The sequence below is a fragment of the Podarcis vaucheri genome (assembly GCF_965113315.1).
Source record: "Podarcis vaucheri genome assembly, chromosome: Z".
NCBI lineage: Eukaryota > Metazoa > Chordata > Lepidosauria > Squamata > Lacertidae > Podarcis > Podarcis vaucheri.
The window spans coordinates 12,804,867-12,824,894 of NC_138758.1; the positions used below are offsets into that span (position 1 = coordinate 12,804,867).

Below are 20,028 nucleotides of genomic sequence, written 5' to 3' on the forward strand. Positions count from 1 at the left end.
TGTTTTATGCATGGCATGACTAATCATTATAATAGCAATCACAAGAACATTAAAGTTAGAAGATAATGAGGATATAGTGACTTGAGTAAAAAAAATGGGTTTTGTATCATTCTGCCCCACCTACGGGGCACTTTGATACACCGGATGGGGCACTTTGATACAAAGCATAAATTATATGAGAATCGTAATTATTTACACACACAAAAAACCAAAAACATTTTTTTTTTGTGAGAAATCAGCCTTACCATTTGTTACTCAAAACCTAAATTATGTAGCAAAACAAAGTGTTTCACACATATCATAGACTTTATGGCAGGTTTTCTTAACAAAACATCAAAACCTCTCTTAATCTTTCCCCAAGACCTATCCATTTTTAAAAAAAAAACTTTGCAAAAACTTTAGGTAGAACTCACATTAGGTAGTCAAAAAAATAGTAATTTAAACAAAATGCTTATAAAAAATAAGATAATAACATTTAGCTTCTATTGCACATTATATCCACTGAAGTCAATAGAAAAAGTATAAAGAGATGATATTTGAGATGTGCCCTTAGAGAAATTTGTTTTTCGCAACTGCAAAACAACATCCCTGAAATCAACGCTTGCCTTATCTTCTACAATGGGGAAGACAAGCATACAATATCCTAGTTTTCTCCTGAGATATGACACTGAGATAAACTTACCATAACCAACTAGATGAACAGTCTAGAATGCAAATGTGCACAGAAATTAGGAATGAGATACTGTTGTTGTTTTTGTAAGCCACAAGTAACAATCTCAATAAAAATAATTCATATGAGCAGTTTTCACTTCAAGAAAAATAACTTACATGGACATAAAGGTCTTCCAAATCTATCAGATTGCTTTGCAAAAGTACTGCAGCAACTCGATACAAAGAAACAGGTGTCTCTCCATTTGGCTCCTAAAAAGAAAAGGCTAGCTTTAGAAAGTCAGTTCAGAGTGTTACAGAACATTAGAGGGTCCTCCATTTTAAAAGAAAGGTAAAGAGGGCGGAGGTTTAACAGAGAAGGCATCTCCCATGCAAGAACTTGCACAGTCGTGCAATAAATCAGTTGTTATATTACCACTGCTTTTTTAAAAAGTCTAAGCACTTAATCTTCTGACAGTTCAATTTTCCTCAATTTTCTGTAATAACTTCTATAATATGAAGTTTCTCCCAAATTAGGCTAGTGTGACTGCAAAAAACATAGATCCATTGGAGGGGGGATCACAAGAGGGGAAGAACAGAACAAAGAAGATTACGTTCTCCTCTCCCTATACCCACGTTTTTCATCTCCTCCGCAGAGCCAGTTATGGTGACAGCTGCCCCTCTGCTTGAGCCAGAAACTGGCTTCAGAGGCAAAATGGTATTGTGATGAAGATAAGGATCAGCCATCACAGGGACTTGTCAGGCTCAGAAGATAAACAACCTTCACCACGGGAGAAAGATGAACTCATCTCCCAAGTACAAAGCACTCAAATCCTAGCAATGCCAACACTGGGGAGGGAGGAGTTTGCTTCATCTCCCTTTTGGCACTTCCAAACATATTGTGGGTTGGGGTGAGAATGTGATGAGAGAATGCAAGGTATAATGTCCTCTGTGCCAATTTCACATGGTTTGATGCTTAAAACTATTCAGCACTGATTTGCAATCTTACTGCAAAATCACTCCATTAAATATGTATTAAATTTATCTCAATGTACAAATTTTCAAAACATTTTATTCTAATAGAAGCATTTTAAAATGTATTTTTGTACTGTTTAAAGACAAGAACTGTATAAAACAATTTGAAGGAGTGGAAAACACAAAGGATATTTATAAACTGATCTGCATAGTAGCTCATTAAGAAGCATGAACATTTAAGGCTATGAGGCTCATTAAAACCTTATGTCCAAGTAAACAAAATGTTAGCCATGATTACCTTTTCACAGTCAGCTCAATGAGGCTTAAGTACAACTAACTGGATCCAACACAAAATTATTTCGACTAATGTTTCGTATTAAGAAAATAAGCATCAGGTAACTGGAAAACACACTAATACCAATGAATTTTAGACTACTAATACCTGCATTACCTGATAAAACTTAAATTTGAATCCAAGGATATGGCAGAGTGTTTGAGGTTCACACATGTACATGTAAGATTCTATCAAAGGTACAAAGAAGTCATCATACTCTGGCCTGCATTCATAGACTTCTAAAATAATATCCAACACTCTGTTGGGATCAAGGTTGAAACACCCTACAAAAAAAAGAGATTTAAAAAGTTATAACTGCCTAAGGCAACTAAAACAACCCTTTTAGCTGTATCAGAAAATGTTTTCTATCAATTCTAAACAGAAATTTATTAACTGTATTCATAATTAGGCACACCAGTATCAGTACATTTACAGGAATATGGAATTTGCCCTATGTCTTTACAGGACTAGATATAAGAATTAAGGGTTGTTTCTGACCAATTTAAGTTTCAGCTGGCCTATTCAGAGTGTGACTTAGGTCAGATACCACACTTAGAAACTAGAGAGACATGGCCAAAATTTCAGTTGGGCTGAATGTTCAAAACTAGACAACATTCTTTTTTGGGGGGAGCAAGTGTTTATAAATTAAAATTAGCATTGGGTTAAATCCAAGACATATCATAGCTATCCAGGAAAAATGTCAAACATGCCAGTGTATTCGCCTTACCTATTAAAGATTTGATATTTTCTAAGATCAGTTCACTAGTGATATTGCCAGATAAATCTTGGCCCAGTTCAGCAATCAGTTTTGCATAACCTTCATTCTCTTCTCTTAATAAATTGAATTTCTGTTGCTTATAACTACAGAAATAAGAATAAAGAACAAAAATAACATGTTGACATTTTTAAATTAAAGCCGTACTTACAGTAATACTGAACTGATCATATCTGCATTTATTTTTCTAGGTTTTCATATTACGTTTCCATAGATGTGAAACTGAATTCAATTTAAGAACTTGTTTATATGGTCTATTTAACCCAGGTATGGAGAACCTTTGGCCCTTCAGATGTTTGCTGAACTACAACTCTCATCATCTCTGGCCCTTGGCCATGCTTGCTAGGGCTGATGGGAGTTGTAGCTCAGCAACATCTAGAGGGCATAAGGTTCCCACTCTTGATTTAACTCTATGCGTACAAACTACATGCTGATGCAAGCTGCTTACAGTGAGGGGGGGGGGAAGTATTTGATCCCCTGCTAAATTTGCCAATTTGCCCTCTGACGAAGAAATGACCAGTCCATAACTTTAATGGTAGGTTTACTGTAGCTGTGAGAGACAGAACAACAACAGGAAAACCCCCAGAAGACAAAAGTCAGAGATTGATGTGCACTAGAATGAGTGAAATAAGTATTTGATCACCTATCAACCAGCCAGATGTCAGGCTACTTGGTATCTTCTGAGATTAGAAGCACCTGCTTTAAGGGAGAGGTTTTACCTGTAATCCCAGCTCATTTCAGTATCTGTACAAAAGACACCTGTCGACAGAAGCAATCAATCCAGCAGATTCCAAAGTAGTCACCATGACCAAGACCAAAGAGCTGTCCAAGGATGTCAGGGACAAGATTGTATATCTGCACAAGGCTGGACTGGGCTACAAGACTACAGTGGTACCTCGGGTTACATACGCTTCAGGTTACAGACTCTGATAACCCAGAAATAGCACCTCATGTTAAGAACTTTGCTTCAGGATGAGAACAGAAATCATGTGGCAGCAGCGGCAGGCCCCATTAGCTAAAGTGGTGCTTCAGGTTAAGAACAGTTTCAGGTTAAGAACGGACCTCCAGAACGAATTAAGTTCTTAACCCGAGGTACCACTGTATTGTCAAGCAGCTTGGTGAGAAGGTGATAACAGTTGGTGCAATAATTCGCAAATGGAAAAAACATAAGATAACTGTCTACCTCCCTTGGTCTGGGGCTCCATGCAAGATCTCATCTTGTGGAGTTGCAATGATCAGGAGAACGGTGATGAAGCAGCCCAGAACTACACGGGGGGAACTTGTAAATGATCTCAAGGCAGCTGGGACCATAGTCACCATGAAAACAGTTGGTAACACACTACGCCGTGAAAGACTGAGATCTTGCAGAGCCCACAAGGTCCCCTTGCTCAAGACAGCACATGTACAGGTCCATCTGCAGTTTGCCAATGCACATCTGAATGACCAAGAGGAGAACTGGGTGAAAGTGTTGTGGTCAGATGAGACCAAAATTGAGCTCTTTGGCATCAACTCAACTTGCCGTGTTTGGAGGAGGAGGAATGCTGCCTACGACCCCAAGAACACCATCCGCACCGTCAAACATGGAGGACATATTATGCTTCGGGGGTGTTTTTCTGCTAAGGGGACAGGACACCTTCACCGCATCGAAGGAACGATGGACGGGACCATGTATCGTCAAATCTTGGGTGAACACCTCCTTCCCTCAGCCAGGGCACTGAAAATGGGTCGAGGATGGGTATTCCAGCATGACAATGACCCAAAACACACGGCCAAGGCAACAAAGGAGTGGCTCAAGAAGAAGCACATTAAGGTCCCGGAGTGGCCTAGCCAGTCTCCAGACCTTAATCCCATCAAAAATCTGTGGAGGGAGCTGTTCGAGTAGCTACATATCAGGTTCGAGTAGCTACACATCAGCCTCGAAATCTTATTGACTTGGAGAGGATCTGCAAAGAGGAGTGGGACAAAATACCTCCTGAGATGTGTGCAAACCTGGTGGCCACCTACAAGAAACGTCTGGCCTCTATAATTGCCAACAAGGGTTTTGCCACCAAGTACTAAGTCATGTTTTGCAAAGGGATCAAATACTTAAATCACTCATTATAATGCACATCAATCTCTGACTTTGGTTTCTGGGTTTCTGGGGGTTTTCCTGTTGTTAATTCTGTCTCTCACAGCTACAATAAACCTACCATTAAAATTATGGACTGGTCATTTCTTCGTGAGAGGGCAAACAGGCAAATTTAGCAGGGGATCAAATACTTTTTCCCCTCACTGTACATACCTGGAGCTCATTGAAAATACTGTATGCAGATAGGAGTTGCAAAATTCTTCTTCTTCCAGCTGCATTATTTTGCATCTATTAAATGCTTATACTGTATAGAGAGGTTCACCAGTCTTCAATCAGTGGCTTTCTGTGTGATGTCTGTCGGAGAGTGCAAAGCACGTGTGTGTGTGTGTGTGTGCACACGCGCATGCATGTGTATAACATCATAAACAAAACTTTGGATCAAAATCTTTTGTCATCTTTGACACGGATGTATCTCATGACTGTAGGAATACCTTGCCCTGTTTCAAAAATAAGTTTCACTTTTTATCTTGTAATTAATGTTAAATGGTTCTGTGTTCGTAATACTGTACATGGGCACCAGGTTTTTGTACTGCGAGATCAGGAAATTAAGTTCTTCAAGTATCTGAAAATTTCAGATATTTCAACTTGAGCTTGATTTACTATTGTATGTGTCCCTCTGGCTGCATTTTAGCCAAAGACTTGAAGCATTTAGGCTAATAACCTTTCTCAGCGGCCACATTCAGCATGCTGGGCTGAAGCTACAAGTTGATACATGCAGCTTAACACTTGTATTTCATTGTTGTTGTTATATTATTGTTACATTATTATTATATGCAGTGAAACAAAACATGGAGCAGCAGCAGACTTCGTGTCTGTACCAGTGTTTGTTTCTCTCTACATTCAGGAGCAAACCACAAATACAATTTTGGATTGCTGCTGAGACATACACTCAATTGGAACTTAGTTTTGTACTTACAAAAGTTTTGTCTTGATTTTCACAGATTTCTGATTAAACTGCTGAGACTGCTTGATGAGCCCTAATGATTCTAATGTTTCTGGGTCCAGACGTTCTTTTAGTATAGTATCTGAAACCAAGTACTGAGTGGAAAAAGAACACAGTAGACATTATCCATTGCAGCATCTGACCTTTGGTTATCTTACAATGAAAACAAAAATAACTCAAAGACATGAAGATTCAGGCCTGGTGAAAAACCTGTACATGCAGCTGTACTGCTTCAGGCTGTGCTCATGCGAATGAACGTTTCTTGGTACAAAAGAGCCTTCCTAGCAAGAGAATGGGAGGAGGTTTCTAACCTAGATTTCTCTCTGTAACACGGTACCTCTGAGAGAGAAAGACGACAGAGAGAAACATTCAGTCACTTGGAACCCCACTTACAACCTAAAGAGGCACAGCTCAGACACAGGTTTAGCAGTGAACTGAGAACTAAGCCTAAGTCTCAAGGGGGGAAATTCTACATTTCACGTGTGCAGAACTGTATATATTCCACAAGAGGGCACCAAAATGAATGGGAGACTAACTGTCATCTTTTCACAAATGGCCTGTCTCATATAAATTGCATCAAATCTGGATAACGAAAATGTAGCTAAAATGTAGGGGTCAGCAATCTAATTATACCTTGCATAGAAATTTTAACATCGCCACCTAAAACTCAACATTTTCCTTTTTTAAAAGCAAAAAATATACAGAAGCATAACTTACCAAACATGCTGACACCAACTGCATGAACTGATCCCTCTTGCTTTTTTCTTCTAAGCAACTAGTTTCAATATCTTAAAAAACAACACAGGAGAGGAATTGGCATAACGTATCAACAATATCTGCCTGATTTCTGAGTCTTCTATGATTTTTCATTTCAGAAAATATCCTGTAAATACGCCTATCAAACAACTACCCCAGAATTTAGTATTTCTGGAGTAGTTGTTTGATAGGTATAGCTGGCTCGTACAAATAGTTGACTATTCCAGTAATAAGGATTGATATTAGAGGGTTATTATTAAATATAAAATTAGCTCATTCCCCAAGTTTAAATTAGAATGCTATTTCCTGTAGTTTTATTTTAAATAAAGCCCAGAATTACTTAATACAGTCATACCTCGGGTTGCGAACGTAATCCATGAGGGAGGCATGTTTGCAACCCACAGCGCCTCGCCTGCGCACGCGATGCAATTTGGCGCTTCTGTGCATCCGCAAAGCGTGATTTAGTGCTTCTGCGTATGCGCGAGAGCCGAAACCCAGAAGTAACCTGTTTCGGTACTTCCGGGTTCGGCGCAGTCCCCACAGCATTCACAACCCGAGGTATGACTGTAGTGCAATCTTGAGCATGATTCTTGAGAAGAAAACATCACTGCATTCAATAAGGCTGTCCTATGAGGTTGGAGACACTTGGAGGTTGCAGAGTTTGGAGAAACTAAAGGACAAGGTGCGAGATTGGTTACATTACGCCCAGATTAAGGAGGTTTTTAATTTGGATAAAAAGACAGGATTCCAGGTGGAAAAATCAAAATTAGAAACAGAATTGTTAGAACCAAAGACTAAGGTACTTAGAGAAAGTAATCGCTCTAAGTAATCGCCCAGGACGATATCTACCTTTACCTCCCCACCCCCATTTTATGTTGTTATTTTAATGTATATCATGCTATGGCCACATGGCTAATGCAATATATAAATAAATACCTTTAAAATGGACTAAGGTACTTTCAAGAATGTATAACTTGCTGTTAAAATGGAACACTCAGGATGAAATAGTTAAATCAGTCATGATAAAATGGGCTCAAGACATTGGGTACAACATTATGTTTGATGACTGGGAACGGTTATGGACCACCGGTGTGAAGTTCACAGCATGTAATGCCTTGAAAGAAAATATTATGAAAATGATATACAGGTGGTACATGACCCCAGTCAAGCTAGCAAAAATATACCATTTGCATGATAATAAATGTTGGAAATGTAAGGAGACTGAAGGGACATTCTTTCACCTCTGGTGGACCTGTCCAAAAGTGAAGGCCTTCTGGGAAATGATTTATAATGAGTTAAAAACGGTATTTAAGTATACCTTTCCTAAGAAACCAGAAGCCTTCCTCTTGGGTATCGTCGGCCAGAAGGTGTTAAAGAAGGATAGAACCTTTTTTATGTATGCAACAACAGCAGCAAGAATACTTATCGCAAAATATTGGAAGACACAAGATTTGCCCACACTGAAAGAATGGCAGACGCAACTGATAGACTACATGGAGTTGGCTGAAATGACTGGCAGAATCCGAGATTTGGGAGAAGAGACAATGGAAGAGGACTGGAAAAAATTTAAAGACTATCTACAAAAACAGTACAAGCTGTATGAATGTTAAGGAACTGCATGATTGAAAAGAACATGGTACCAGCAACTTAGCAGAAAGATATTTGAGACTAAGTGATGTTTAAGAAAAAGAAGGAATTTGAAGTAATATTATGTTTGCATTATACCGATAAATATTGGACAAAAATTATTTGAAGTTTGAGACATAATATTTGAGAAGTACAAATTAAGAACTGAAACAAGGTAATAAATTGCTGTTTATAACTTTAATATTGAGAATGCAGGGAAGGGAGATGTGAGGAAGTCCAGTAGGTATGGGAAAATGTGAATAGTCATGATGTTTTTTATGTTAAATTTATGTTTTTGTTTATGTATGTCTTTCTTTGTTTGTTACCTGTTTGGTGAAGGGATTGTATATGTTTGGTGACTTTTCTTTATTTGAAATTTTCAATAAAAAATATATAAAGAAAAAAACAATAAGGCTGTCCTATGTAAGTGTGAACTGGTTTGCCAACTGCAGTCTAATGATACTAACACTCTTGTCTATTAACAGATCTAATCACACAATTGTGACCAAGTCACAAATCTAAGCATTGTTTAGCTCAGGCCTTGATAAGACAGAAATAATTTCAGACATGATTTACAACCCGCGTACATCTAGATTTGTATCATATTTTCTCTCTCCTGCAATGTTTTAACACAACTAGCAAACATCTCTGCCTATAAAGAGAATCTATCAGCAGTTAAAACAGAAACTGCCAAGGTTGCAAAAGTCTAGGACTATTTTATTTTTCATACACATGTCTTCCTTTTAATAATTTTTTAAAGTTTTTTCTCCTTTTTCATATTTTTAATTGGAACCATTTTTCGTAAGCAACAGTTAATACATTAATTAGATTAAATTTGAAAACAGGAATAGGAAACTATTTCCCATGAACTTGATTTGAAAACCCTTAAGGCATCAAAACTGTAAATAATAATGGCACCAAACTTAGCATATAACTAATTTCGTTTATTTAAAGCATGATTACTCAGATATAGAATACAATGTGTTCATTGCTGAATAATAACCAAGCTTTAGAAATTACTAAGAGAGAATGGTCCAAGATAGTCACATTAAACCTCAACAATTGTTAGGTCAGTGGATCATTCTCCTCAAATTTTATAGTAGCTAAGAATTTATGCTTTTGGATAGGCAATCTATTCTATTACCATAAGCATATACAGTACTCAGATGTTGCTGCAGAAACTTGCTTAACATGTTCAGTGGTACCTCTGGTTACAAATGCTTCTGGTTACAAATACTTAGGTTACGAACTTCGCTAACCCAGAAGTAGCTGCTCTTGGTTGCAAACTTTGCCCCAGGATGTGAACAGAAATCACACGCCGGAGGTACGCGCACAGCGGGAGGCCCCATTAGAAAAAGCACGCCTTGGGTTAAGAACGGTTTCAGCTTAAGAACGGACCTCCGGAACGAAGTAAGTTTGTAACCAGAGGTACCACTGTACAAGCAACAATGTAAGCTAACATATGTGATTTTTGGACTGCTTTTCTGTGCAAAATACTTGTCTAAGCATAATGCTTGGGTAGCAAATTTCTTTTCAATTATCTGCTAAACCAAATTAGTGTGTTTTAAGAAAATGGTTTAAAATAGTCTGAACAACAAAAAAACTTGCCACAAACACTGCAATGTAAAGTTGTCCTGTTCAAATTTCCAGCCAGACCTGTTCTCTTTTAGGACACTTTGATTCTGCTTCTTTGCCCTACTGCCCTCTCACTCATCAATAGACATGCAGCGTTCCATAATCACTGATCATACTCGGTCCTCATTGGACTTGTGTGGGTGAGTTCTCCCCGCCCCACCCCACCCCACTTACTATACTCCCGCAAACCTTGAGGTTTCTCCAAGCATAATGACAGTCCCTCTTGTATCTGAATGACCCTGTTTTGGCTACACAGTCATCAGCACTAAGCACCTGAGCTTGCTATTAGAAGAAGTGATTATTTCAAGAGAAGTTAACCTCATCCCTTCATGGTGACCTGGGTGGTACATACTAAATGTGACAGTGCTTCTGAAGGTAAAGGAGGGGTGAACTTACCTAAAATGCAAAATACATCTGCTAGAATGGAAGGCATGTCATCACGAAATTCCTATTAAAAGAAAAGAGTTTGATGAGTACACTAAATATGTTTTAACTGTATACATCACAGTGTCTCCCCAACAGCTAAGGAAAACAGATACAACTGTTAAGTCTCACATGTTTTTGGTTTTTATCCAAAGAGCAATGGCAAACTGCCTCTGCAGTATAATCCAGAGGTCATCAGCTATAAGCTATTATAAAACACAGGCTATTTAAGAACAGTGACTACAGCAGTCCCAAGAAACACCATTTAAAGCACAAAGTGAAATCCCCTTCACCCTCAAACTCAAATGTAGGGCATGAAACAGGTTAAATTATATTTTCTGAAATCCCACTGATTTCAGTGGAGAAGTTAAGTATGAACAAGTGTTCATCCCGTAGACATCAACAGCACTTAAACATGGGCTGAATTAGCTTGGCTCAACTGTGCCCTTAGTTGTTTTAGACCGGGGTCAGCAAACTTTTTTTGGAGGGGGCTGGTTCACCATTTCCTAGTGCTTGTGGTGGACCGGACCGTGCACATGCGGCAGAGGGGGCCTCTCTCTCTTCACCAATCTCCCCCAGCCCCTCCCCTCCCCCTGCCTACCATCGGCACTGCGCTATCCCAACTGCAGCTTCTGTGCCTGCCCTTGCGAGAGGTGGGTAGTGGCGGGACCAGCGGCAAGAAAGGGCTCCTTTCGGTCCGCTCAGCCCTCCGCCGCCCGCCTCACTCGAGTATAAGCCGAGGAGGGCTTTTTCAGCATAAAAATATACTTATACTCGAGTGTATACGGTAAATAGTATAATTATATCAAAATGAATCAGAAACAGATTTTGTTATTAGTAGACAGCCTGACATTCAAACCTCCTACTTAGAACATTCTGGCACAAGGAAAAGAATTGTGGCAGAAAACCATTCTCCAACTTGTTCAGTTTCATTTGGAAATTTAAAACAGTGTTGAACTAAGAAGGCTAAGCAAGAAGTTTTGGTAAAAGGTACCACAAAAATATACTTACTATTACATCATTAAAAACACTGGAAGCTTGATCGTGCTTTAGGTTTCCCTTGACAACATGGTATGCAAGCTCATATAAAGCCTGCTGGATACCTGCAAGACATTGGGGGGGGGGGAGTTGCACTGAATCATGTAATTTTAAACTCTGATGAGGGTATTTTATAGCAGTCCTATACAATAATTTCACAGAATTCATTTTGTTATTTCCAATTATGTTCTAATTATGGCTGAACATTACCAAGATAGACTTCAATCCAATTCTTTTTTGCCAAAACCTGTTTTTCGCCAAAAATGATTTCAAAACAGGTTTTTTTATAAAAGCTGAAAAAAGTCTAATATATAGGTATCAGAGCAGAGTGCTGTTGCACAGTTCCTATTAGTTTCAAGAAGGCTTGCAAAAGGGAATGTCCCAAGTGACTATGCAAGAGCTCTGATCCAAAAATCAACAAATTTTATCTATTACACACTCAATGATCTCTTTTCAAGTTTATCACAGTTACGATTGCAAAAAGAAAACATCGCTTAAACCAAAAAGTGCAAAGAACTGTGATCTGCTCACAGTACTAATGGATAGGTTTAACTCATTTTGAACCTTTTGCACCGTTACTTCATCCACAAGACACTTCTGAAGGAGTGAAGGAAGCTCCTTACACTTATTAGCTGTATCCTACTTCCTTCTACCATAGGCAGAAGCAAATTAAGTAGGCATACCTCAGGTTTATTTGAATATAAAGTCTCTTCGCCAGGATAGAACCCACAGCACTACTGAGTACCTCCTGAGTAAAGTATAGGGACAAAGTATTGCCCCAGCATCCCCTCTTTTATTCATGATAAAGTTTGTCCTTTTAACAGTAGTCTGGGATGAGTGATCACTATCTCAGACAGTCCAAGGGCTGGCATACAACTATTTGGACTGTATATACTTTCTTATTTGAATAAACTTTCCCATGCATATGTTAAAATGTTTTTAAGATGTTCATTTGAAAAGTAGTTAGCTATGTGGTGTGGAATGGCTGCTATACAAAAATCATGTTTAAAACTAGTTTGAAGGCACACAACTGGTTTTGAAAGTTTCTAGATCCTGACCTCTATAAATAGCTATCCTAGATAATGCGTAAGATTAATTTCATTATTTTAATAAAAAAGCCTTAAATGTATTTACTTACCTCTGAAAGTTACATTTTCAGACAGATGACGGCAAAGCTGCAAGCTAAAACAAATGAAATGGATTTTTTAAGCATCTTAGTTCCCAGAAAGTTCGCCTACTGAAAATTTATTATTTTTGATTGTGTGGTACAATATTCAAAATTTTGTAACTCAGTAATACATTATACTGAAAATTGATGCTAAAGACAGGATAACGGATAAACAAATACAGTAATACCTTTGTCCTATAACCCACCCACCGAGGCAGCAACTCCAATCATTGGTGGAGGGGAGTTTTCAACCTGGCCCTCCTCCACACCTGCTTGAATTCTTCCTCTTGAGGAAGCCAGCCTTTCCCCACTTTTGGCTGGCTGGCAGAGATAGAAGTTGCCCTGCTTCTCCCACTGCTGACTTATTGACAGCCCCCCTGGGCTCAACCTACCAGGGGAGTGGGGACTATATAAAGTCCAGGGCTGATGCGGGAATTGGCATCCCAGAAGGAGCTGAAACCAAATGGGAGTCATCCCCTTGGGGAGAGCAATTTCATGGGGAGAGCAAGGGCAAGGACTACCTGCTTAACATCATCCTAATTGTTTTTACTGTTTCTTAATATGTTTTGCTTTTGGAGGGAAGAAAAGATGTGTGTGGGAGCAGAGGAGCTGGGGAGAGTAGGAGGAGCCCCAATCACAGGGGAAGCCTGGTGTGTGTGGTGGGGCAGACACAGCACAGGCAGTTAGTGGTTGTGCTATGTGCCAGCACTCACACCCCACAACCTGGGGAACTGTGCTTGCCCTATCAGCCAGTCCTTAAGTCTGAAGCTGCTACTGTTGAATGCCAGGTAGACTCTAAATAAAATCTCCCTCAACCATGATGTGATTGTGGACAATGAGACTGATCAGGTCTGTATTACGGAGACCTAGGTGGGTGAGAAAAGTGGAGTTGGTTTCACCCAGATATGCCCACTTAGGTACTCAGGGCAGCATCAGTGCAGACTTGAGGGTCAGGGAGTGTGAATTGTGGTGGTTCGAGTCCTACTTGGATTGGATGCTTGGGGAGTGTTGTTCAGGATCATGGAGCCTTCAAGGCAGGGGTGGTGGGCCTTAAGGTTCAATTTTATATTCTATGCTGTTTAACATCTACATGAAACTAGTCAGTAGGGTCATCCCAGGTTTGGGACTACATGGTCACACAGCTATGCTTCTCCTTTACATTTGCAGGTGTGACAGTGGATATGCAGGACCCCTGTCTTGCCTCAGTAATGGACTGGATAAGAGCCAGCAAGCTGAAACTCAATCCAGCACAGTTAGGGGGTGGTCCCCTAGACCAGATGGATAGGAGGTGGCCTGCTCTTGATGGGGGTAAACTGCCTCTGAAGGAGCAGTTATGTAGCTTAGGGTATTTCTGGATCTTTTCCCTGTCACTTGAGGCTCAGGTAGCCTCAGTGGCATGGAGTGCATTCCATCAACCTTGGTTGCTGACTCAGCTGTGCCCCTACCTGGAAAGTGAAAGCCTAACTTGTATGCTCTGCTTCAGTTCAGAAACTTAAGCTGGTACAGAATGTGGTGGCCATATAACACCAATCCTGGTTTGACTACACCAGGCCCAATTCAAAGTGCTGGAATTGACTTATAAAGTCTTAAATGGCTCAGGACTGCAATAACTACAAGTACCACCCTCTCCCCATATGAACTGACCCAGACCCTATAATCATCTGAGCCCTTATTTGTGTCCCCACTCCCCCGAGCACTTCAGAGGGTAGCAACAGGCCTTTTTTTTGTCCCCGTTTGTGGAATGCTCTTCCCAGGAATGTTTGCCTGGTGTCTTCATTGCACAGTTGGTTGCCAGGTGAAAACATTCCTCTTCAACTAGGACTTTGACTGCTAAAGAATCTATGGCCTTTTAAATGTGTCAGGGGTATTTATTATTATATTTTGTGTTTTTATGTTGTAACCATCCTGTGATCTTAGGATGGTGGTATATATATTTAGTGAACAATAATGCTTATAGGACAAAGATAAAGGTTTCTCTATGTTCACAGGGTTTTGTTTTTTAAAAAGATATTATTCTCCAGCCTCTTGAATAAATGCCTGTTTATGAAGCATCCAGTACTTTCTACATTACTTTGACCACAGGTAGGTTGTCACTGGGCACAAAGGTCTAACAAGAAAATCACAACAAATATGCCTTCAAGAAGTAGCTCAAAACACAGCAATCAAATTTTTATGAGTCAGAAAAGTACACTGATTTTGCTCAAGCAGCAAACTGAGTGAAAAATAAAATCAGTATCTGTTTACACTCATATCTACTGCTGTGATAAACACTACAGTTTAATTCTACAGAGAAATACTAAAACTGATTGATGGTAAATCTTCCATAACAATTTCACATAACAATCATGCAGCCACATCTACACAGCTGCCATCCAGCTGTTTCACCAACTGACCGGTAACTTAGCAAAAAGAATGGTTCAAAACATTCTAGAATATGAACCTTCAATTACAAATGTAACTGATTCTATCAATAGGAAGACCAATGGACCTTGACCAGTTTTTGTTTTTTAAATAGCCTGTAATTTCTTTTTCAGTGCTAACCATCTAAACAGTAAATGAGTACATGCAATTACAAAGAAAAGAAACAGCAAATGGGATCTGTAAATCATGGTCTCTCACATCTCACTTCAATAATGTATTTTCTTCTTTACATTCTTAAATATGGTAATATGTTCCCTCTCTTTTTCGTTCTCTCTCTTTCAATATGTATTTAAAAATCTGTTATTTCGGCTGTTACGAGCGGAATGTATATGAAAGTATAATTTTTAAACAGCATTCATTTATGTCTATTAATTAAGTGTATATGTAATGTAATAGCTCTTAGTTATGCAATTCATAAAAACCTTCAGCATTTAGGTCATGACATAGTAGTGACATAAATGAGCTTAGGTCATGCACTCCCCTCACCTTCCGCGTAGGGGGAATGGTTTGGAAGTTTTGGCTTCTGCTTAACTGTTATCATTCTGTTTGAGCTGATAAACCAAGATAAATATTAACATGACCTAAAACCTTGTTTTAGATAAGAGTAACCAATTTATCAATGCACATGAAGTAACAAATCATGTTTAAGCAAAAACAGAAACAAATGCTTCCAACTTCCTACTTCTGTACACTTCAGAGAAAATATGAGCTTGAAGATCTCTGAGCTTAACTATGGGCTTAGTGTAACAGCCAGATGCAGCCTTATCCAAAGGCAATGTTAGCAAGGAAAACATTTTCATGAGTCAACAGTCCTAGTTTTTCTCACATCTTGAAGAAGTGAAGTTTCAACTAAGGCAGATTTTTCAATACTGCAAGAACGGCTACAAAACATGTATTTAGCGTTCTAAGGGGGAAATGGCACTGTAACTGATAATATTATTACTGTTAAAAAGCAACTGACTCACAAATATATTTCAGTCGTAAGCCTCAAGTGGTAATTCTACTTACATAAATGTGGCTTACAGTATTCTCAAATCACTGTACTTATGACTGGGGAGTAAACAACCACTGTCTGGCATTCTCAATAAAAAGAAATTAAGAGTGAGGAAAATAAAAGGAATCCAAAAGTCACCACCAGAAAAACCAAAAGAAAACTACAAGGTATGAAGAGTAAACAAAATAATGTCTTAAAGTTCATTTAATAGTCATTCATTTATTTTACTGTTTCCAGTGTACATAGGATGCAACAAAGGATACAGACCTCCAGTTAAAGCAGGAAAGAGGTCTGTTAGTTTAAAACAATTGCTGAAGCAAAGTAAATATGATTTACATTACCAGTCTGCAGGCAGGCATTTGTCTAGGCATTTAAGATTAGAAGCATCTAGTTTCCGAGCGATGCCTGATAAATATGAAATAATTACTGGCAATGAGAGTGATTTTATTTTGCTCTTTGTTCCTTTTGAAAATTCTGCGCTTGATCTTTTCAACTCTTCATTCAAAGAGGAAATACTTGTGGTATCAGAATCAAAGGATTCACCCAATAAATTCTGGCAGCAATCCTTTAACAGTAACTCTTGAAAAATCCAACTAACAAGTTAGAGGCAACTCCCTCATACAAATCTTCATTGGCAATATCACCAACACCAGGAGATGATGCCAAATAAAATACCACTGGGCAACTCAGAATTTGTATACCACCACAAAACAACGTAAGCAACCAAACCAGCCTAATGCTATTATCTGCCCATTTTCACTCCTGGAGTTTAGATTAAAAAGGTAAAGGTAAAGGATCTCTGGACAGTTAAGTCTAGTCGTGAATGATTCTGGGGTTGAGGCGCTCATCTCGCTTTACAGGCCAAGGGAGCCGGCGTTTGTCTGCAGACAGTTTTTCCGAGTCATGTGGCCAGCATGACTAAACCGCTTCTGGTGAAACCAGAGCAGCACACAGAAACACTGTTTACCTTCCCGCTGGAGCTGTACCTATTTATCTACTTGCACTTTTTGGCGTGCTTTCGAACTGCTAGGTTGGCAGGAGCTGGGACAGAGCAACAGAAGCTCACTCCATTGCGGGGATTTGAACCACCGACCTTCTGATCAGCAAGCCCAAGAGGCTCAGTGGTTTAGACCATAGCACCATCAGCATCTGAGTTTAGATTAAGAAAACACAATTTTGTATAAACCTGCTCTGTTATTATATTTTTGTCAATGTTAACTAATCTGTTATGTTAAATATGCATTTTATGAAACAATATTTCCTATTGTGTGAGCTAAATCTACTGCCAATCAATTTCATTGGTTGACCAAAAGTTTTAGTACTATAAAAACTAATTCTGTCTCACCATGGGCATGCCCCATGGCTTACAGTGCAAGTCTGATTCCGTCCTTTTTTTGTGCTTGGGAAATAAAACATGATCTGCTTCCAAAGTATGTTGTTAACATACTAATCATGGTTTATTGGAAACTAAACAAACCATGATCTTTGGATTAACATAACATGAAGCCAGGAATTGTGGTTTGCTTCATCAAAGCAGCAAGAGCAGCAAAACAAACTTGCTAATACACACCAAGTCCCAGTTCAAGTAAGCCATAAACCACCATGGTTTAAGTCACATTCAAATATGGTCACTGGCTATTTTATAAACTTCAACACATTTTCCCCATATCATCTTTTTTAAAAATGACACATAGACAGGCTTCGTTACATGGTTGTTCTTTTTTCGGCAATTCAATTATATAATGTTCACCAAATTACTTGTATCTATACCAGACTTTCCCAACCTAATGCCTTCTGGGTATTTTGTACTACAACTCTCATCAGCCCCGAACAGCATGCAGATGTTTGTTTAGACTAATGAGAGATGAAATTCAAACATCTGGAGGGTACCAATGAAGGTAGCACTGCACTTTGGGGCTACCTTCAGAAAATACTTTAAAAATGGTGAGAAAAGCCTTTTCTTTGCAGAGACTATTATTCTTCCTCTTCAACCTTATTATTCTGTATGTTTGATAATTGTAGCTCATAGCTCAGGGAAGAACCAAAGCTCAGTGATGGAGTACTTTCCTTGTGTACAGAAGGTCCCAGATTCAATCCAGATAGTGCTGGAAATAACCCCTATCTGAAACTCTGGAGAGCTGCTGCTGGTCAGAGCAGATCATACTGAGCTAATGGATCAATGTTCTGACTTCGTATAAGGCAACTTCCTAGGTTCCTATGTAATGCTTTTCACTCATTTACCTGGGAGAGACTTTAGGCTAATGAGCCTGTAATTTCTTATCTTCTCTGACCCCGTGCACATTTTAGAAATTGTTGTAATATTAACACACGATTGACTGAACTTTAAGCTGGTCCTAACAACTAGTTTAGAATGTGATTTCTTTTTCTAGAAGATATTTAAAGGCACAAAAATACAGTAAGCAGCAGAGCAGATAATGAGGGACCTTTGGGGAATAGCAGCAGTCATGTTTATGAACAGAGACACTACAAAAACAAGATTTTTTTAAACCAATTTAAAATTAGTTAGGAACTTCTATCATGCACAAAACACGCATCTAAACAGGTTTTTAACTCTATGAAGACAAGGGTTTCAGCTAATATTCATGCCTGTCAGCAGGTATTTCTGGGAAGAGGTGGACACAGTCTAACCCAGGGGTTAGCAAACTTTTTCAGCCGTGAGCCGGTCCACCTTCCCTCATACCATGTGGTGGGACGGACGATATTTTGAAGGAAAAAAACCGAACGAATTCCTATGCCCCACAAATAACCCAGAGATGCATTTTAAATAAAAGGACACATTCTACTCATGTAAAAACACACTGATTCCCGGACCATCCATGGGCCGGATTGAGAAGGCGATTGGCTGCATCCAGCCCACAGACCTTAGGTTGCCTACCCCTGGTCTAACCTATGCTGGTACACTTTGAAAATGGAAATCTTCTGTGACCCAAAAAAATTAAGAAGTTTTGCTCACAGCTATATATTTGTATCAAACCCACATAGTGGGCTACTGAAGTCTAAAACTGTGTGGATAATTGAACCAGCACATCATGGTGTTGTGGCTAAGATTTTATGGACCTGGAAATTTCAGGAAGAAGGAGAAGAATTTATTTATACCCAGCTCATCTGGCTGGGTTTCCCCAGTCACTCTGGGTGGCTCCCAATCGAATGAAAACAGCTCTTGCCCCTGGATCTCATTTCTTTGTTAGAAAGTGTATCTCAACTAGATTGTTTGCAGTTTTGAGGTGCCCAATAGTTTCAGCAAATAAATTGGACCGACTGTACCTAACTGGATCTAAAAATTATTTTGTAGTAATATCCTAACTACACTGTCAAAAGAAATCAGAACTGGGATGGCCACTGTCATACTTAGGTACATTAACACAGAAGGATTACTTAGAATTTGTTCATTCCAAAAACAAGTCTTGTACTATGTGGACCTTAATACCTACTGAACTATTACAAGTCACATTTGCAAACCTATCTGCACATGAAGAACACTTGCAGGATTGATAATATGATGGGACCACATCATGCATATTCCAAGAGATAGACTTTCTCTGTTTGGTGTGTTTAGTAATATGTCCCACCAAGATCAATGAGACTTTGTTCCAAGCAATCATATACAAAGAGTGGGATCCTTACAGTCTTCATCCCTCAAAGGTAAATTACCTGTATTGAATGCGAGTTACCTTCAAGAGAGTACTGCTCACACTAGGGTGGTCCAACATGTGGCCTTTGAGGCCTTTTTTGGTAGCCCTTCCTACGACCCCCTCCCTGTTAATGACCACCAGCAGTAGCAGCAGCAGCAGCAACTAAGTGTTGCACTCCATTGTCATCAGAAAGTCCTGCCTCCTACATTCCCAGGTGCGGGCACACCAGGTGGTTGGACGGCACTGCTCAGGAGTACAAGAACCTGTGGTTGTACTGCTGGCTCCCTCGATCCTCCCCTGCCCCAATCCTCCTCCTCTATTAATGCATTACAATGCTAATAATTATTGGCACATTGATCAAAGCTTAAATAGCATTCAGGTGAGGGTTGCTCTGCTTGCACCTGAGCTTGTCTGCAGCCCCATCACAGACAACTGATTCTCATTACAGAGACTGGGCAAATAATCAGCTGTGGCATTCTAAGGGGCACTTCGCGTATCACATAATATGTGT

The 20,028-nt window shown here is 39.3% G+C and overlaps 1 protein-coding gene across 1 annotated transcript in view; it reads right to left on the bottom strand.

Moving 5' to 3' along the window:
* LOC309523467 (THO complex subunit 2-like) overlaps positions 1–20,028 on the bottom strand; it is a 57,049-nt gene that overhangs the window by 34,095 nt on the left and 2,926 nt on the right. Inside the window, exons 2-9 of the mRNA XM_082207340.1 lie at positions 12,420–12,463; positions 11,255–11,346; positions 10,217–10,268; positions 6,521–6,591; positions 5,777–5,898; positions 2,685–2,818; positions 2,075–2,241; positions 829–921 (exon numbers count right to left, since the gene is read on the bottom strand). Coding sequence (XP_082063466.1) covers positions 829–921; positions 2,075–2,241; positions 2,685–2,818; positions 5,777–5,898; positions 6,521–6,591; positions 10,217–10,268; positions 11,255–11,346; positions 12,420–12,463 — 775 coding nt within the window. The remainder of the gene's footprint in view (positions 1–828; positions 922–2,074; positions 2,242–2,684; positions 2,819–5,776; positions 5,899–6,520; positions 6,592–10,216; positions 10,269–11,254; positions 11,347–12,419; positions 12,464–20,028) is intronic.